The sequence below is a fragment of the Crinia signifera genome, chromosome 11 (assembly GCF_055691185.1).
Source record: "Crinia signifera chromosome 11, ASM5569118v1, whole genome shotgun sequence".
NCBI lineage: Eukaryota > Metazoa > Chordata > Amphibia > Anura > Myobatrachidae > Crinia > Crinia signifera.
Genome location: NC_139227.1, coordinates 58891250 through 58912532, shown reverse-complemented (window position 1 = coordinate 58912532; position 21283 = coordinate 58891250). Strand labels below are relative to the sequence as shown.

Sequence of the window (21283 nt, the reverse complement as noted above, 5' to 3'; positions counted from 1 at the left end):
ACTGCTATCACCCCAATTCCTGTTTATGAAGAGGACATAGATATAGATAGTGAACCAGGAATCTCCAATCTTGGAGAGTACACACCTGTGTTCAACATACACAGACCCATTAACCCTAAATTTAGAGAAACTCTTCAATAGGAAAGACACACACATAGTTCAAATCAATAACATGGTCGAGAAGGCAGACTCCACACTAAATTAATTACTTCATAACGGAGATTTTGAAATTGCCATGACCAACACTTGGCTTGAGTTGAGTTTAAAGGGCTTGTTAATCGGACAAACAATCTTGCTAGTCATTCTAATTTCACTGATATTCTAGCTTAAGCGAGTTATGAGACAGGAACGTAGGAAGCTTGAAAACCTGGTAGATGTACGATATAAGCAATTATTATGTTGATGTATGTGTGGCCATCGTCGTCAATTCCCATGGCCATGGTTACCATATACAATTTTGTACAAACAGATATGTCAGAAAATGCCAGGAACAGCACAAATATTTTGAGTTGAATTATGTTTTATGATGTGTGTTGTCAATCATGATTAATTGTTCCTTACGGCAAGAATTTGGATCATTGGGTACAGGACAGGGTGTAGTGGGCAATCCATATAGACAGGAGGCCAAATGCTTAATACTTTATACATGAAACTGATTAATCCCATGTTTTATTAATTGAGTAAGCAAAATCATATAGACACTATGGGCCACTCCAGCACCTAGATAGCCACCTGGTCACCAACATTGCTTCATACCTAGAGGATGTCAGATAGCTGATTTATCATCCAAGTTATACTGCAGGACAGGACACAACTGTGTATGTTGACACAGTAGGAAGAATAGACTGGGTACACAGGAAAAGCCCATTAACAGAAATGCGGAATAAGCAGGAAACCCTGGCCCAATTGGCATTGGGAAATTCAATATTCTCATGGGAACAGACAACTTCAATCCGTGTATTTGGGATATAAGGGAAAGTTGGATAGTTAGTGCAATTCAGAGGGACGGCTGAGACCTCAGGTAGTTATTCATATTTACCCTCAAATATTCTTGCAAGTATATAGTATGTGTATTGTTTAGGTTAGTATAAGTGTTTTGTTTGTTATGTAGGTACCATAAATAAGGAAGTGTATAATATTATAGGACTTATTGTGTTTCTTAACTTGTATTATTTGTATACCTAGAATAAAGTATCATTTTAATAGAGCTGACATTCCGTGTCTCGAATTCTCTTGTTGGGACCTCTAAATATCTCATAAGAGATCTGTTTATATATATGTATATCCTGCACTATATTGTATAGGGCTCGCAAGGTTGGTTGGCATAATTGTATTCGTAAACATAATTTCCACATAGTCAATGAGCTGGGATAAAATATATGTGTAATGTATATTTTAATAGTTTAGCTCCCAGACAGTAGATATAGCAGTATTTACCCTGTGGGTCAATCACACTTATATGTATCCAAACATTTATGTGAAGTACATCTCTGTGTGATTGGACTAGTGATTATATTGCCCCTTTGTTTTAAGTCAACCTATCTTGTAGGCCTGTTATAATATAAATACAGATATTAAATACATAAAGTGTTATATCAATATATGATATAATCTGTATCATATCATATGATATAATATATATATATACACACATCAGAGAGACCCCAAACTCTACAACCCCCCCCCCCTTTCTTATACCTTTCCTCCCTCCTGCACATCCTTGTCTTGTCTTCCCTCCAGATATGTTCTATAATAGGATTAAGATAGCAGAGGCAATGATTAGACCGAATCGAATGACAATTATAGAGTTGTTTATTTTATACTTAGCTTCTCCATGTTAAATTGACATTACCATGATACATTGACTTGTAAAGGTCCATATTTTTCATGTTGTAACACTCAACTTGTCCAATGTACTGTGACCATATCTGAATGTAACATTACCTATTTGTTAAAATCCAAAATAAAGAATATATATATAAAAAAAAAACATAGGTTGATCTAGATGGATGCAAGTCTTTATTCAGCCTCACCTACTATGTTACTATGGCACTGAGCTCCATAAAGCACTACAGCCAGCAGGAGCATAAATTACTGTAACCTGTGTCCCCATAGGAGAGGTACAGGGGGGACTTGCCCAAGTTGCCTGGCAGTGAAGAGGTGGAAGCCCGGAATGGCTGAGAGTTATGTGTCCCTCTATGCATGTGCAGCAGGTAGGTAGTTAAGGATCAGGGGATGAAACTCACGAGGATATATCCTTCCTCCTCTCCTTGGGGATGGGCTAGCAAATGGCCCACCAGGGACTGAATGCCTCATGCGGCGCTGGTAAAATGATGGGGATCGGGCGCATGCTGGGAGGCCCCATTTACTGGGGCCGCTGCCCACACACAGTCTCCCTGGTGGTCCAGTGGGACGGAAGGTGGACCTGTCTGGCCGCTACATAGTGCAGCTTGGCGATCTCCCTCGCCGCTAAGTTTGCATGTGCTCCTAACGGGGAGAGCGTTACCATTGTTCAGAAGTCCCAGTGCCCGGCTGTTGGTTCCCCAAGTGCCTGGGGTCAGCCACGGTGACACACCGTGAGTGGGGTGCAGCTGCCGGGCCCATGTGAAGAGGCGGCAGCGCAGGGGTCTAAAATATCCCCAGTGCTGGTGCCCTGCAATTACACAATTGTCAGTGTATAAAGAAGAAAAAAATATGTGTTTTTTTTAAACTGAGAAGTAAGGCTGCATAAGGCAGCCTCTCTTTAGTTTGTGTTGGCTCCTGCCAGCACAACTAAAACTGAAAAGTAGCTGGGCCTGGAGGCGGGGAGAAGTCTGGCTGACCTGGGAGCAGCCAAGAAGTTTAACCTTTCTGGTGCTGGAATGGTTTGCTCATCGCATCCCTGCCCACTGTTAAGCCCTGTGGCCCGACGTCTCCTGAAGAATAGTTGTTGCACTGCTATCCCCCATGGGTAGGATCAACCAGCAGTCCAACATACAAGTACACAACACACACATACCCCCGATGTGTGCAGAGGTCGATGTGGGACCTGTGGTCCTTTCTCTTCAGTGCTGCATTTTTGTGGCATCATACAAAATAAAACAGTGGTGGTGGTGGGGGTCGCAGTAATAACCACCATGGAATGGCAATGTGGGTGACGCAACCTTGGGGGCCTGATCACAATTGTGCAAAGGTGCAGATGACTGCAACTAGATGGTGCCACCCAGACAAAGAAACCCACCCCGATTTAGTTTGCAAATGGATTGCCAATGGCTATCTACCCACAAATCCATATACAATTCATGAACCATTGCACGGTTTTTCCAGTCTGTGCAAATATATGGCTGATCCTAACGTCATCTGCGACAGAATCAAGGCTGGCGCTGGCATCACAGACCCTCCCCTAAAACACTTGGACACTCCTGCGGTTTTCTTGACATTGCCTGAAAACAGCCGGTTGCCACCCTCAAATGCCGGCATCCTGTCAGTCACACTGTGGGGGGATTGCTCTTCCATCCATACTCTTTTTGGGTCACTATTTCTCTTCGGGCATGCATGTGTACGGTATGCATGTGCAGTCATTCTGAATCAGGCCCTGGTGTCCACAAGAGGCCACTAACAGATGCTGTCTATAGATGTACACTATACGGGTCACTATAGGACACACAGGAGCTGCAGAGGGCGCCACTGGCCAAATAGATTTATTTTTATAAAAACAGGACAGAAGCGAGAACAGGTAGAAAAATAACTTTATATCAAGGCATGTATTCAGAATGAGCAAACTTCTGGGAGCCCGGGCAGCATTAGCCCAATATGGGGGATCCACGTGTTCAGCAAGCACCATCTAACAGTCCCATTGTAGCGTCACACATAGGACCACCTGCTCATCACAAATCTGGCCCCCAAACAGATCCAAAATACCCATGTCCATATCCACAGTAAGGCACAAAGCCAAGTTCTGATATCAAAGGTTAATGGGGACATCAAACAGGTCACAAACGCCTTCACTTTCGTCTAGATTGTAGACATAGTCATGGTCACCGGGAGGCGGAGAGAGCCTGAGCAGCGGAGAAAACACTGGAGGGAGAGAGACTGTGTAAGAGGAGAAGCAGCCAATCACATTGATCGCTAGGAACAGCAGCTCACCTTCAGGCGACATCAGCTCCGCCAGCAGGTCAGACGCCAGGCATTCTGGAACACAGGGGAAACAGAATGTAACAGCTGAAGAGGCAGGCCACACATTGCTGTGTATAGGGCACTTGTACAACTCACCTTTTGTCGGGTCAAACAATTCCGAGAAATCTGTTGGTAAATCCAATACTGAAAAACAAGAACAAAAACAGGGCTGTGTAACTGGACCATGGGGCCGACTGGGGCAAGATGGATCTCAGATATGTTAAGGAGAAAGACAATCCAGAGACCCGGCTCAAAGCAAAAGCTTCGAAAGCTAGTCTGCTACCTTGTGATTGCCTTGGTTTCTGTATGTGTGAAAGAGATGTAGCTCCCAGCAGATGCCAGTGTTTCAATTACACACGGAGGAGGGGGGGGAGGAGGGGGGGGGGGAGGGAGACAGACAGCGAGAGAGAGATGGAAAGAGAGAGAAAAGGGCATGGATCAGTAAGTACCTGTGTTTGAAGACAGGTGGCGATGCTGAGGAAGGTTGGTATTCCTATCGTGTACTACTCATTTACAAACAACTAGATACCAAATTTCAAATAGATTCAAAGGATAGTTTTTTTTTCCACCACGACAAAGCACCAGCTCCCTCATCCGGAATTGTTGTGGCCAAATTGCATGAATTGCGCTATGAATTGTTGCCGCATCCACCAAACTTGCCCGACTTGGCTCCCTGCGTCTTCGTTCTGTTCCCCAACCCGAAAACATGGCTCACAAAGGGGAAAAAAAACAAAAACCAGCTCAAATGAGGTCATCGTCCAGACAGATGCTTATGTGAGTGTGACAAATCATGTTTTTAAGAGGGTTTAAAGAAATGGTAGGGACGTTTGGAAAGTGCATTGCCATGAAAGGAGATTATGTTGAAAAATGTTTGTCTTCATTCTTAACACAGGTACTTATTGATCCATAGACAGATAGATAGATAGATAGATAGATAGATAGATAGATGGGTGTTTAGTTAATGCCCAGACAGGCTAGGATTTATTCTTAAATTTGCTTTTATTACCGCACACTAAAACTATCCAGTGCTAGATTACATGAATACCCAGGTACTGGTGTGCCATTTCCCTGACTGCTGTGTGATGGGAGTACCCATCCACTCCAGGAGTGCACCCCTACCCTGATATCCTCACAGTAACCAATATAAATGTCCTAATTACACGGTCACGCCATGCTGTTTCCAGTCTTGCAGAGAAAACCAACTGGGGAGAAAGCAGCACAGAAGCTGGTAACTCACCATCTGAGGGGTCTGATTTTATTGGCTGGAATGAGATAGAAGCATTTGGCAAGTCAATACTGTTGTCCAGTAAGGCTGAAGACTGAAGGGGGCACGTGTCCACACACTGGAGATTGTTGGGACCAGTATTATCCACATCTGATGGGTGATTCTCATGGGATTCTGCGTGTTACAGTAGCACAATCAGTCAGCATAAAACAGGAATAAACTCAGATCACAGACTCCTCCTACTGCAACACTATTATAGCAATCACAAGTCACCATACTGTATAACAGCTACTATTACTGTAACATAGCATAGAGGCCACCTGGGAATTAGTCTAAGACACTGTATTTGCTGGAAAACATGGGACGATCAGGTTTTATCTGAAACCATTGCTTGCATCTTCTGGCTGTGGACCAAATGAACAATTACTGACTACAGCTAACATTGCCCATTATAGACTGCACTCATCGGGATAGTTATTCCTGGTTGGGACGGACCTCAGGAGTGGTACCCTGGCCATTGTAGACCATAGTGCCTTAATGGCTAACCTTGACACTCCAGCTGTTGTTGAACTACACACCCCAGCATGCTCTGCTTCAGTTTTGCTATTTGGCCATGCTAAATCTGATGCAGAGCATGCTGGGATGTGTAGTTCAACAACAGCTGGAGTGTCAAAGTTAGCCATCAAGGTCATAATAAATCCTGGTTGGGACAGACCACAGCAGTGGAATACTGGCTATTGTAGTCCGTGTTGATTCCTGGCTGGGACGGACCTCAGGAGTAGAACACTGGCTATTGTACACAGTAGTGATTCCTGGTTGGTGCTGACCATAGCAGTGGAACACTGGCCATTGAAGACCATAGTGACTCCTGGTTGGGGCTGACCTCAGGAGCAAACAATGGCCATTGTAGACCGTAGTGATTCCTGGTTGAGGTGCACCTGAGGAGTGGACACTGACCATTGTAGACAGGTTTGATTCTTGTGGTTGGGGTTGACCTCAGGAGTGGAACACTGTCCCAACCAGGAATAACTATGGTGTACAACGGCCAGTGTTCACTCCTGATGTCAGCCCCAACCAGAAATCACACCTGTCTACAATGGTCAGTGTCAACTTCTGAGGTCTGCCCAACCAGGAATAACTAGGCCATTGAAGGCCATAGGGATTCCTGGTTGGGGCAGACCTCAGGAGTGGACACTGGCCATTGCTGGCCGTAGTGATTCCTGGTTGGGACAGATCTCAGGAGTGGACACTGGTAGACCATAGTGATTCTTACAAAAAACTCCCCTTTTCTCTATCATCCATCCTGGTGACACAGCTCGACCTTGGGACGTTCCAGAGTCGGTCCTTTGGGAGGGTACGCTCAGGTCTGCAGCTTGTAGCACTGCTCGCCCGAATAGAGCGTCCTCCAACGCAAACTCATGAGACCCGTAAAATTTGGTGAAAGTGTGAGGACCAGGTGGCAGCCATGCATTACTGCTCCGCTGAAGCCCTGTGATGCTCAGCCCAAGAGGAAGCAATAGGCCTAGTGGTATGGGCATTTATCCTAGCCGGAACAGGCCTGCCAACTTTAGTGTAAGCAAAGGCAAAAACCGACCTCAACCACCTAGCAATGGTCTGCTTAGAAGCTGGCCACCCTGTCTTATGTACGTCATACAGCACCAGTAACGAGTCAGTTTTACAAAACTCCTTCACTCTGTCCACATAAACGCGTAGTGCGTGCACCACATCCAATTTTTAAGTTTGTCCCTATTTCTTGCCACCTCAGGAGGACAAAACACCGGGAGCACAATCTCCTGGTTCAGATGGAAGTTAGACACAACCTTATGCAAAAATTTAGGTACCATACGAAGGGCAGCCCTAGCCTCATGAAAAACAAGAAAAGGCGATTTGCGAGACAAAGCCCCCAACTCAGACACCCATCTGACTGAGGCAATCGCCAAAAGAATAGCCGGTTTCCAAGCTGACCTTAGAGGCTCGAGGGGTGGCTTCTGTAAAACTGCCAGCACCAATGACAAATCCCATGGTGCCACTGGCTGTTGATATGGGGTTTAATACGCAAAACCGGTACTTGTGTAGTATCACGGCGCCCATCGCATCGCAGACCATTTGGCATTCAATGGTATGCGATATCGCGCGATGTTCACCAATGTCATACAATTTTAAAATTGTATGTCATTGTATATGGCATACAATGCGATGGGATGCGATTATAACTTGTATAAGCACCCTAATGGGTGCTTACAATGTTAAATGCACCCCCACGCCACCCCCCACTATAAACGTGAACCCGAAGCGTGGCGAGCGCAGCGGTACGTGTCCTCCGACCTTTTCATACCCCCACTATCCACGTGTGCGTGGAGTTGAACTTATAAAGTGTGGCGAGCGCAGCGAGCCACCGAGCTCCCCGAGGGGATGCGCATAACTACACAGGTATACGCGTCCGCTCGCCACGCTTCAGGCTCGGTGGCTCGCCACACTTTGTAAAATCAACTACACGCCGACGTGGATAGTGAGGGCATGAAAAGGTCGGCGGACGCGTACCGCTTCCCCTCGCGTGGGGGGGTGGCGTGGGGGTGCATTTAACATTGTAAGTACCCATTAGGGTGCTTATACAATTTTTCATCGTATAGGGGGCTAAAATCGCATCGCAACGCAGTGCATCGGGTGTATGGCATGCGATGAAAAAATTGCGCGATCAATATTGGGGGCGGCGTGATAATACACAAGTACAGAAAATCGCCCTGAAGGAAGTTCTGAACTTCCTGTAACGCAGAAAGCCTTCAAAGACTGCAAACTCAAACCTGCTGGAAATCCAGGAGCCTGGCCATCTTAAACCTAGAGGTGTGAACCTTCTGCTTTTCACACCACCTGATATAGGTCTTCCAGACTCTATGATAGTTTGCTGCAGACACAGGTTTTCGAGCCCTCAGCATAGTCCGAATAACTGCCTCCGAGAAACCCTTCTTTTTTTAATAAGGATGTCTCAAAAGCCAGGCCATCAAACTGAGACGAGCTAGGTCCTGGAAATGGACCTTGCCGGTCTGGACGAAGACGCCACGGCGACACTACCGACAACCTCAGTATGTCCGAATACCAGGACCTCCTGGGCCAATCTGGCGCTACCAGAATGACATTCGAGCTCTGCGCCCTCACTCTCGAGGACCCGAGCAATAACAGGAAAAGGAGGAAAGACATAAGCCAGGTCAAAATTCAAAGGATCCGCCATGGCATCCACTGCCCACGCCATCGGATCCCTGGTGCGTGAACAAAATCTGTCCACCTGACAATTGTGTCTAGATGCCATCAAGTCCACCTCTGGGAGCCCCCAGAGTGCCACAATGTCCTGGAACACCTCCAGGTTCAATGCCCATTCCCCTTCCAACAATTCCGAAGCATTTCTCAATGCTGAGAAAGTCAGCTTCCACATTCCAAATGCCCGGAATAAGCACAGCCGATAGGGCCGTAATCAGAGATTCCACCCACTGGAAGATCCAAGACACCTCTCGCATCGCCATCTTGCTGCGGGTGCCCCCTTGATGGTTGAGATATGCCACAGCCGTGGCATTGTCTGACTGTATCCTTATTGGTAACCCTGTCAGTAACTCCTCCGCTTGCTGAAGAGCTCTCCACACCAAGATGTTCATCTACAAGGTCGATTCTGTGCTTGACCACAGTCCCTGCAGTCAGAAATGTAGAGCTACCCAGCCAAAGCGTTTCCAGATCCGTCCACCAGACTAAGGATTCGCTTGTCTCCTGAGTCAGGACAAGATTTTTCTGCTTCATGGACTTTGGATCCCCTGACCAACTGGTAAGAATGTTCCATTGGAACATTCTTGAATGAAACCTCGCATACTGCAGTGTTTCGATTATGGCCAACATCTTGCCCAACAGCATCAGGCACCTCCAGACCGATGGGTTCGGGGAGTGAAGAAGTGATAAGACCAACAGATGTATGTCTCTGGCCTTGGATTCTGGTAGAAACACCGGATGCATGTGAGTATCCAGAACTACTCCCAAAAACTGCAGTCTTTGGGTCGGGCCTAATTGAGACTTCTGTATATTCAATAGTTACCCATGTTCCTGAAGGAAGTGCATCGCAACTACCAGATGGTCCTGCAACATGTCAGCCGACTCCGCTTCAAACAACAGGTCGTCTAGATATGGGATGATGACTTCCTTCAACCTGAGGGCTGCCGCCATGACAGCCATCACCTTTGTGAAGACCCTCGGCGCAATAGCCAGACCAAACAGAAGAGCCTGAAACTGCAGATGTTGACAGCCTATGACGAATCACAGCATAGATTGATGTTCTTTGCAAATAGGCACGTGTAGATATGCATCCTGAATATCTATGGAGCCCAAAATTCCGTTCCATGCTTAGTAGCACTGACCTTAGTGACTCCATCCTGAAATGATCTACCCACAGATGTTTGTTCAGGGATTTTAAATTTAGAATGGGACTGAAAGACCAGTCCGGCTTTGGCACCAGGAACAGAATGGAATAGAATCCCTTCTTCCATTCCCCCGGTGGTACAGGGACCACAACCCCCTTCTGGAGAAGGGAAGCTGCCGCCCCCATAAAGGCCTTTCTCATTCATGCCTCCCGAGGTAAAGGGGTTGGGAGAAAACGATTTGGTGGGTCCCCTTTGAGATTGATCCTGTAACCCTGGAAGATTACAGACTGTACCCAAAGATCCTGAGTGGAACGTGACCAAGTGTCCCGAAACTGCAGGAGCCGACCCCCCACTCTGGCCCCAGAACAGGGAGCCTCCTTCCAGTCATAATGAGGATTTATCCTCCCCCTTGGAAGACTGCTTCATCGCAAAGGCACCAAAACGGGATCTGGATGCCCGTTCCTTGCCAGAAGGAATTCTGCCCCTACCGGGCTGCCCTCTGTTGGATGCTCCCCCCCTGAAAGGAGGGATGGAAGGCCCCAAACCTGGATGCTCCCTGCTTTGCCGCTGCAGTAGGCAGGAAAGTACTCTGTCCCCCCATAGCTTGCTTTATCAGAGCCTCAAGTTCTGAACCAAACAACAGCGCTCCTTTGAAGGCTAGTGTTTCAAATGACTTCTTGGACTCAAAGCCTGGGAGGTAGATAGTGAGCCAGAGAGCTCTCCTAGCGGTCACAGAAATGGCCAACACCTTAGATGCCATCTTCACCAGCTTCACAGACATACTCAGCCGCACACTTCAAATTCTCTTCTAAGGAAAACGGTTCAGTATCAGGCTGAAGCTGAGAACACAAAGCATCGGCCCATACTACCATAAATTAACATGTGAAGAGTATACCCTACCCCTTCCAACGTGGCTTTAAGACAACCTTCTATCTATTTATCAACAGGGTTTTTAAGGCAGCACCCCCTTGAACAGGCAACACAGTGGTTTTAGACAACCTGGCCACATGTGCATCTACCAATGGAACCGTTTCACATGCTCATCTGGCATTGGATACAAATTTGCAAACCGCTTAGGTTTTTTCATCAGGTGTTTTCCATGCTTCCCCCAAAAACTCCTTCATGCCCTCAGAGGGAAAAGTCACTGCTTCCTAAAAACACCTTCTTGCTGCACTCTTTCCACATCACCAAGACTCAATGCTTGTTTCACAGCCAATATCAAATCCTCAACCCCTGGGGTAGAAGCTTCAAGATCCTCTTTCTGTCCCCAAAACATGTCCTCAGGACATTCTCCTTCCTCCTTGAGGTGGGGTAGATAAGAGGTGTCTGGGAGTGGTAACCTCAGGTACCTTAATAAACTGCTCCATAAAGACACTCATTTTGTGCACACCCTGTGTAGTGTGTTGCATAGCCTGCAGCAACACAGGGTCCCCTTGTGAAGGTGTGGGGGAACTCAGAGGGCTGTGTGGATGGAAAAAACTTTGGGGACCTACTGAGATCATACCTCTGCCTGCACTAAGTCAGCCATTGATCTCCCCAGGGCAGCCGCCCATGCAGGTTCAGGCTGCTCAGACCTCTGTATTGGAGCCCCACTGGGAACAGAATTGCATGCAAGGCACAAATCCCCCAGGTCCATCTGTTCAGAAGTTAATTTGACACCGCAAAACCTGCAGCCTATTAACATGGCAGAATCTCCCTCCTTCACAACAGCAGAATTACACCTTTCTGTCATTTCTTAAAAATCACAGTGCAAATGTCAGGCGCTGTACAGAATAAGAAAAAAAAAAACATTTTGTATCCCAATTGCACACTGAGTGAGAAAATAACTACATATTAATCAGATAATACAGAGATCTTGGTTGCATATATAGGGCTAAGCCCCCAGGCCGTAGCCCCCTGTGTTGGTAGGGCTGGTCTGCTCCAGGTTAGCACACCCTAACACTTTATTAACTCTTATTTTTCCTATCACATTGTATATATTTTGTATTTTAATCCCACCTTCACTTCCCTACATAGCACTTATGTGCTTCTTATTAACCCTTACTAATTTTCACAGTACCCTAAAAACTTTCACAGTAGCTTGCAGAGAGAAATCTCCCTTTCAGCTCTGCACAATGTGGGGACCAGACTACAGTGAGGAAGAGACCAAGTCCCTGCTTCAGCGGGGAGGGAAAGTCTTTTGGCGCCCTCCCCCTTCAGCCGCTCCCATCTGCTGTTTCTTCTGCCTCCTCCCAGTGTCTCCCCTTGAGAAGGGATCACCTGGAAGTGCCCTGCTGCACAGGGCTCCTGTAAAAGGCTTCCTCTCCAAAAATGGATTTTGCCTTTAAGTCCTTTTAAAATGGCTGTGCCATAGCGGGGGGGGGACCGTCCCCCATGATCCCCTCTAAGCAGGGAGCCAGCTCATGTCTCTCCCCAGGACCCAGGAGACATCATCCCCAAATCTAGATGAGGTCAGAGCGCTGTGCTCGGAGAAAGCAGCTCTATCTCCCCAGCACACAGAAATCTGAACAGGAAATGCTTCTGTCTGCCTCTGCTGCACTTTCACAGTGTAAAGAAGTTTCCCCAGGAAACTTCACACAGTATCCTGCACTAACTAAGACAATATTAATAAAAAACAAATCCTAGCTAAATCTAAAACGGCTGCAGCACGCAGCCCACAGTATATGCACCCACTCCTGTGGGCACATATAATGAACTGAGGATTTCTGCAGGGGAGGAGCCTGCCTTTTAAAGATGTAGCATATGTGACTGACTCCTGTGGACCCCACTACATCCCAAGGTTGAGCTGTGTCACCAGCATGGACGAAAGAGAAACATAAATAAATCTCACATTTCAAAAGGAAGTAAACTGTCAGCTTCCTAACACTTTTTCCCCCAAAACCATGTTGAAAGACATTACAAAAATTAGATTTATGCCTTACCTGGTAAATCTCTTCGAGGGCGTCAGGGGTCACAGGCTTTACAGTGGATAGTAGAGTGTGAGAGAGAGCTTCCAGCACCCTAGAGGCAGACAGGCTCCTCCCCTACTCTAACCCTCCTCCAGGCCAAGGGACTCATATTTTTAACAAACCAAGGCAGGAGACAAGAGAGAAGGAAGAGAAGCACCACAAACACATTCTGAACACGTTCGTACCCTCAACAGAGGAACAATATAACACAACTGTACATACTGCACATCCCTGTGGCCCCTGACGTCCTTAAAGAAAGATTTACTAGGTAAGACATAAATCTTGTTTAATTCTTCGGGACACGTCAGGGGCCACAGGCATTACAGTGGGACATCCTAAAAGCAGCCACCTAAGGGTGGGGACGCACCTGTGCTGCAGCAAATACACTATGGCCATGTACAGGGGGACTTTGTAGTTGTGGCGAGAGGCCATCAAGTGCACTTTGGGTCTGCTTCACCGTCGTACCAGCATCTGGAACACCTCCAGATGGAGGGCCCATTCGCCAGCATCCAGGGTCTGACGGTTGAGGAAGTCCGCTTTCCAATTCAGGACTCAAGAAAAAAGGTGTATTTACAAGCCTTGTGGCTATGTATATATATAACAGGCACCTACTGGGGTGTGTTGCCTAGCTGCTCACACAAGGGGATGTCAAATCCCCTATCAATGCTAAAAAGGATTGGTGAAGCGCTAAAAAAAAACTTGTGATGAATTGGGTATTACAATATTATATTTATTATAAAATAAAAATTAGTATGATATTCACAATGAAAACATGCAATTGAAAAACACTCTAAAGGATCAATAAATAATAGCAAGTGTACTATTCGAATTATCCAAGTTTAAATAGAATAAAAGGTTGTATACTTATTCAAATGGAATTTCCACTTTCATATCTTTTATTTTGCTTTTCATGGCTCACTTGTCCACTGGGTATCCTTGTTTAGCAGCAGGAAATTTCACAATTAGGGTCCATAAACCTTGCAGGATTGACCACTGGAGGGTAATTGCAGTCCTCAGTTGTTTGAAGGAGGCATCCTCACGATGTTGCGGTATTTGTATCCAAAGTTAGGCAGGTGGTGGAGTCCCAATAAAGTGCTTTGTGATGCAAAGTGCAAATAATGCTGTAGACTGCAGCCAGCTAGTGACAACCTTTAGAAGTCCAAATGGAAATTATTCAAAAAGTGCTGGTGTTTCCTGACATGTTTTGTCTTGCCAGACGACTTTATGAAAGGTGTAGCACCCTCTCTCAGGAATGGGTTTATATACCCACAACAAGAAATGACACTTGCCATAATTAGTTGATCAATTACCCAATTAATCCATATCATGGGCGCATAAATAGTTAAAAGAATTTAGTTTTTCACTTCATATTGAACAATGTAATAAAATATCGGCAGACCTATATACTTAAGTATAAATATAAAGTTATTTACCTGTGGGCACTGTACAAAGTAAAGGAGCAGAGTGTGGCTTGTGATAGCACCCCACTTACGGTCATTGGAACGCACGCCGCACTCTCGCTTCCGCTCCTTTACTTTTTACAGTGCTCACAGATAACTATATTTATACTTAAGGATATAGATCTGCCGAGATTTTATTACATTGTTCATTATGAAATGAAAAACTAAAACTATTAACTACTTATGCGTTCATGATAGGGATTAATTGGGTAATTGATCAACTAATTATGTCAAGTATAATTTCTTGTTTGTGGGTATATAAACCCATACCTGAGAGAGGGTGCTACACCTTTGATAAAGGTGTAGTGCTTTTTTTTATCACAAAGCACTTTATTGGGACTTCACCACCTGCCTAACACTTGCTATCATCTATTGATCTTTTAGAGTGTTTTTAAATAGCTCTAAATAGTTTTCATTGTGAATATCATACTCATTTTTATTTTATAATAAAATATTATATTGTAATTCATCACAAGTTTTTTTAGCACTCCACCAATTATTTTTCCAATTCAGGACTCCTAGGATAAAGATTGCTGAGAGAGCAGGGATCTTCTTTCCCGCCCACTGAAAGATGCGGGATGCCTCCGCCATGGTTCGAGAATGTTGATCAAGAGCTGGGCTTCCAGAGAGGGCCAGAGGCCCTGAAACGACCTCTGGCAAGTGACCGCCCCCCAACCACGGAGGCTGGCATCCGTGGTGAGAAGGGTCCACCGCTGGATCCAGAATGGTCTCCCACAGTAAGGTTCTGGTCCAGGAGCCACCAGGAGAGACGGACCATCGGAGATAAGGCTATCGTCTGAGATCGGATGTTGTGGTAGGATCCCGACCACTTGGAGGAGATGCTGGATTCAGGACTGGAGAATCTGACAGCGTTCCTCCGGTAGGTAGATCCTCTGGTGAACCGTATCCAACCTGACTCCCAGATGGACCATAGACTGAGCCGGCAGCAATGAAGACTTGGGCCATTTGATGACCCAGACGTGATGCTCCAGTAGCTTAACCACTATGGCCAGGTGGTTCTGGAGAACTTCTGCAGATTGCACCAGAAATAACAGGTTTTTCAGATACAGCAGTATTTGGACACGCTGGTTGCGAAGACTGCTGTTCATCACTGCCATGGCCTTCGTGAACGGTAGGGGCGGTAGACAGGCCAAAGGGCAGGGCCTGGAACTAGAAATGGCGCTCCTGGAGTGCAAAACGCAGAAACTGTTGATGCTATGGCTGGATGGGGATATGTATGTCCAGGGAAGCCATGAAGTCCCCCGGCTGAAGGGCCAAGACTATGCAGCTCAAGGTTTCCATCATGAACTTCGGAACTCAAACAAACTTGTTAAGTCGCTTCAAGTTGAGGATGGGGCGGTTGGGCTTCCTGACCAGAAAAATGCTGGAATAGAAGCCTGAACCCTTTTGAGGCAAGGGGACAGGTACAATGACTCCTGCCAGAAGCAGCTTCTGAACAGACTGTTCTAGAGAGCTGTCTGTGTCTGAATTTTCTTCTTCTCCCGTTCTCACAGATGGTATATATGTGAAACAAAGAGAGGGATTAAATGTGTAGGATTATAAATTTCGTATGAGGTACATATAAGTGAGACAAGGGTAGGACATAACACATTCACAAAAAGTGTGTGTATCAGAAGCTCATAAAGGTATCTTTATGGTGATTTTTAATAACCTTCACAGAATCCACCAAGGTGTCCGAGTAATATATTTAAACGTACTTCCACTCACTCAAATTCAGATAGTATAACACATATAATGGTTTCTTTTTAAGTAAGCGTACCAGTGACTCACAATTTGCGAGAGATATTAAAGCACATCTGGGTTTCTTTCACTTGGAAAATAGGCAATGGTAAAAATTTCAACATGAAAAAAACTTTTAGTGCCAAAAAAACTATTTAGCAGAAAATAGCAGTGAGCTGTAAATAAATAAGCTATGCTATTGAGAGTATGGTCCCACATTGGGGTCAGGAGTGTGTTGTACTTTCACCTCCTGTTTTAAGGTAAGGATGTGTGCCCAGCAATATTCAGCGTTATACTCGTTAGAGGCAAGATAAGATATTAATTTAAGTAAAGTAAGTAAAGGGTTATATTCCCTGTTGGTGTAGAGACTGTGTATTAACTTAGACTGTGTCTTAATCATGCACTGTATAGAGAGAAAATAAGGCATGTGGATATGTTACTGGTGACAGATAATTACTGACGTAACAAGATGTCGGCACCCAGTACAAAATTTGACCATACACAGGTATCTGCTGTTTTCACTAACAACAGATAAAATGACTCAAGGTATATGGATTGGTTACTGATGTCAGATAATTCCTGACGTGATGAGTTATGGGCACTCAGTACAGAATATATTATTAACCATACATAGGTGTCTGCTGCTTTCACTAACAACAGATGTCAAGAGAGTTGAGCAGATTTTCTCCTGATTTTCAGTCCCCAGAAAAGGAAAGTTATGGTAGACCTACCTTGGTTAACTTCCTTTTCTTGAAGTCCATGGGAACCACAGGGGACATCGGGGTTGTAGGCGGATCCAGGGGGTCCGAGGCACCAATCAGCAAAGCTATTAAGTTTCCCAGAATGCCCGGGCCCTCTCCCCCACAACCCCACCTCCAGGCTCATGCAGCCAGTTTTGGTAACAAGCCATAAGCAGGAAGTGGAGAAGAGAAGAGGACAGAGAGAACACATGCCCAAATACTCATACATACACAACACGGTAAATGGACAAAACTATGGTCGTTAAAGGTCACAGTGTAGTATATCACACATAGGGATACCTCAGGAACAAATTGAAGGGAGGGCGCTTTGTGGTTCCCATGGACTTCAAGGAAAGGAAGTTAACCAAGGTAGGTCTACCATAACTTTCCTTTTCAGGGTCCTACAGGGGACATCGGGGATGTCGTATTTTAGGGAGGGAATTTGCCTGAGGTGTCAGAAGTACCCGACAACCGAAGGAGGCATCCTGGGAGGCGAATGTGTCAAAAGCATAGAATTTTATAAAGGTATTGACAGATGACCACGTTGCAGCCTTGCACAGCTGTTCGGCAGATGCACCTCGGCTTGCTGCCCATGATGGGCCAACCGCTCTTGTAGAGTGTGCTTTAATGGAAATAGGAATAGGCAGATTAGCCTGTTGATAAGCCTTCTGGAAAGCCATGCGAATCCAGCGAGCAATGGTCTGTTTACTCACTGGCCAACCCTTTTTGCGGAATCCATATAGCACAAAAAGGGAGTCAGATTTTCTGACCGTCTTGGTATGGTCAATATAGATGGTCAGAGCCCTAACCACATCCATTAAGTGTTCATCTGGCGAAAGACCCTCTGCCGTGAACGCAGGAACCACAATCTCCTGATTAACGTGAAACCTGGAGATGACCTTCGGAAGGTAAGATGGTTTTGTCCTCAACACCACCCTATCGGAGTGAAAAATGAGGAAAGGTGATTTACAAGAAAGAGCTGACAGATATGAAACTCTTCGGGCGGAAGCGATGGCCAAGAGGAATATCGTCTTGGCTGTCAGCAATTTGAAATCAACCTCAATTAGCGGTTCAAAAGGGGGCTTGGTAGCACAAGTGACAGGTCCCAAGGTGTTGTAGGAGGGACAAACGGAGGCTGGACATGTATCACTCCTTGTCAAAATGTACGTAAATCCGGTAGGAAGGCTATTTTCTTCTGGAACCAAACAGATAAAGCTGAGACCTGGACTTTTAAAGACACCAGGTCTCAGCCCCATATATAGACCCTTCTGTAGGAATGCCAGAATTCTGGCTACCTTGAAAACCTTCGGATCATACCCCCTCGCTGTACACCATGTAAAGTAGGTGTGCCATATCCGGTAATAAATCCTGGAAGATACTGGCTTGCGTGCCTGAATCATGGTCCTGGCTACTCTAGTGGAGAAACCCTTACATTTCAGTAAGGCAGTTTCAAGTGCCACACCGTCAAAGAAAGACGTTGAGGGTCCGGGTGTCGGCAAGGTCTCTGACTCAGCAAGTCCACCCAAAGGGGTAAGCAAAAAGGAGGCTGGTGTGATATCTGCTGCAGGGTCTACATACCAGTGCCTGCGTAGCCAGGCTGGAGCTACCAGGATGAGGTTCCCTGCCTTCCAGTCTGAACTTCTAGATTACTCTGGGAATCATGTATATTGGTGGAAAGGCATAAGGAAGACGAAAAGTCCATGGAACAGATAGGGCATCCATGAAGCAGGCTTGAGGCTCCCTGGACCTCGACCCGAAGTTGGACACTTTGTTGTTGTGTCTGGACGCCATTAGGTCCACATCCGGCAGGCCCCAATGGTCCGTCAGGATGGCAAACACCTCTGGGTGGAGTGACCACTCCCCCGGATGGATATCTTGGCATCTTAAGAAGTCTGTCTCCCAATTTAGGACACCTGGGATGAAGACAGCCGACAGAGCCAGAAGGTGCTGTTCCGCCCAAGCTAGGATCTTGGACATCTCTCGGAGAGCAGCCACGCTGCGAGTATGGCACATCCATATCAGCAACAGCTAACTCCAGCACAGCATGTGATGCCATGAGTAGCATTTTAGCTCTGTTTAAATAGGGCACCATAACCCTTAATGCGCCGCCCAAGCAACAGTCAGGATGGCTGAGCGGAACAAATATTGTTTCCCCTGTTTCTAGGGACACACTTTGTGCGCACACACAGGTAGCTCTGGGCGGAAGTAAGACGCCGCCGCGTACTTCCGCCCTTACAGTGCTTAACACCGCAGCGTGCAGTCGTGGCTTACAGCCCGGACTGCCGCATGTCTCTTAGCCCAAGCTGCTTTCTTATGCCTTGACTCCCGGCCACAGCTGCTGTCTCCATGTCGGACAACACGCTCCAGAACGTATGTACATACCAACTTCCATATGTAGTCACTGCAACATAAATCACTTCTGCTTTCAGTGTTAAATGCAATGAGTTTCCCTGTTGTCCACCAGAGAGAGCAGGGATCCCACGTGCAGGTAACTGATGAGAGTGATGGAATACATGTGTGCCACATAGTTCGAGATCTAGAGGAGGCCTGTCCCCTGCCCGGAAATTGGGCTGGAAGGTAGACGGTAGGAAAGCAGCCTTAGAAGCTGCTACCGTAGCAACCAATTTATCCAGCTCTTCCCAAACAAGAGGGAATTCTTGACAGGAAGAGCTTCTAAAGTTATTTTATAGTCCGGGTCCGCCTTCCAAGAGCATAGCCATAGGATTCTGCGTGCAGCCACAGCAGAGGCTGACACTCTGGAGGTGAGAGTGGCAGAATCAAGAGCTGCCACTCCCAGATAAAGTGCAGCCTGATGCATGAAGTCAATAGTAGGCAGGAGAGTTTCTGCAGACACCCCCTCGGCAGCCCCCGCCGCGAGAGTAGTTGCCCACTCAACTAAAGCATTAGCCACCCAGGCGGATGCCAGAGCAGGCCGACCCGCTGCACAGGCTGTGGTGTAAATGAGTTTTAGGAAATTTCCGATCAATTGGGTCCTTAAGGGACGCAGTAGGAATGGGCAGCATAGAGGATTATACTAACATTGCCACATGTGCGCCTACTTTAGGGGCCGAATCACAGGGGACTCTGTCCCCCTGGGGGAGGGGTTAGAGGGAGGAAAACCATTTAGGAAAGCTACATTTCCTATTGAGTACCTCCCAAGCCTCCATGCTGACTTAACTCAAGTTGATTTAGGGAATAAAACCAGATTACATTTAGGGCATTTGAATATAGGGCCCGGAAATTCAGGCGGTTCAGCGGGGTCCTCTAACTTAAGGACCTCTTTCACAGCCGGCACATCAAGACGAGACGGGGATCCTCTCTACCGCAGGGCCCCCCATTTGTAAATTCTGTCATCAATGGCTTTCTCTAAAACCAGGGAAGGGAAACCCTCAGCCCTCCAGCTGATGTTGAACTACACATCCCAGCATGCCCTGCTACAGTACGGATGGTGTAATGGTTAGCATTATTGCCTCACAGCTCTGAGGTCATGGGTTCGATCCCCACCATGGCTCTAACTGTGCGGGGTTTGTATATTCTCCCCGTGCTTGCGTGGGTTTACTCTGGGTACTCCGGTTTCCTCCCACAATCCAAAAATATACAAATAGGTTCATTGGCTTCCAACAAAAATTAACCCTAGAATGTCTGTGTGTGCGTGTGTACATGTGGTAGGGAATATACATTGTAAGCTCCACTGGGGCAGGGACAGATGTGAATGTTCAAATATTCTCTGTAAAGCGCTGCGTAATATGTATGCGCTTTAGAAGAAACAGTTAATAAATAATATAGCTTTGCTATTTGGCCATGCTAAAGGTGTTGCATGACATGCTGGGATGTGTAGTTCAACAATAGCTTGAGGGCCGAAGGTTCCCCATCCCTGCTCTAAACATCCTGGCAATCCTCCTCCTCCACGTCATGTTGATGGAGGGGCCTGGATGACAGGAGGTTCCTGACTAAAGCCCTGCGTCTATCTGCAGGCAATGGGGTATTCAACGCCAGGGGGCTACACCCACCATGGATGATGACGACGGCATCACAGGCTGCTGGGGCAGTGCAGCTGAGACCTTATCAACTAGCTGCGCCATCATCTGTGTAAGTGATGTGGCCCAAGCAGGCTCCTGTGAGGAGGCCATAGGCAGGCTCCTGTGAGGAGGGCAGTGCCTGCGCATTGTAGCAGCTCGCGCAAAAGCTGTCCTGTATATAGCCCTGAGGGGATAAGCCCGCATTACAGGCTGTGCACGACAGCAATGTTGGAGCACCTGCCCTGTTGGACTTTCCCTTGTTGGGCATAATCAGGCAGTCTAGATGGTACAGCTTAACACAGCAGTTATAATGTTAATACAGCACACATAAAACAGGCAAGCATACAAGGCAGATAGGGGGTTCTGCCAGCGCTCAAATAACAGCTGTGTCGAAGGGGCTGCTGATTTATGAGCCGACCTAGCTCAAAATTTAGCTTTAGTAGTAGAGTATGGATTAACTCTGCGCTCACCTCCTCTGTGCGTATTACGAGGGTTGTTTTGATGTGCCCTTATGTGAGTGCAGAATAAGAGATGGCTCAGTGACCATGTGCCCAATGAGATAACCGAATGACTAAAAACCTATGTACTGTGGAAACGGTATA

The 21283-nt window shown here is 46.5% G+C and overlaps 1 protein-coding gene across 2 annotated transcripts in view; it reads right to left on the bottom strand.

Annotated features, from left to right (window-relative positions):
- Positions 1 to 3663: 3663 nt before the first annotated feature.
- Positions 3664 to 21283, bottom strand: part of E2F4 (E2F transcription factor 4) — a 46249-nt gene continuing 28629 nt past the window's right edge. For both annotated transcript variants that reach the window (XM_083164117.1, XM_083164118.1), the window contains exons 7-10: positions 5393 to 5554; positions 4252 to 4299; positions 4126 to 4170; positions 3664 to 4056 (exon numbers count right to left, since the gene is read on the bottom strand). In XM_083164117.1, coding sequence (XP_083020243.1) covers positions 3944 to 4056; positions 4126 to 4170; positions 4252 to 4299; positions 5393 to 5554 — 368 coding nt within the window. In that variant the 3' untranslated portion in view covers positions 3664 to 3943. The remainder of the gene's footprint in view (positions 4057 to 4125; positions 4171 to 4251; positions 4300 to 5392; positions 5555 to 21283) is intronic.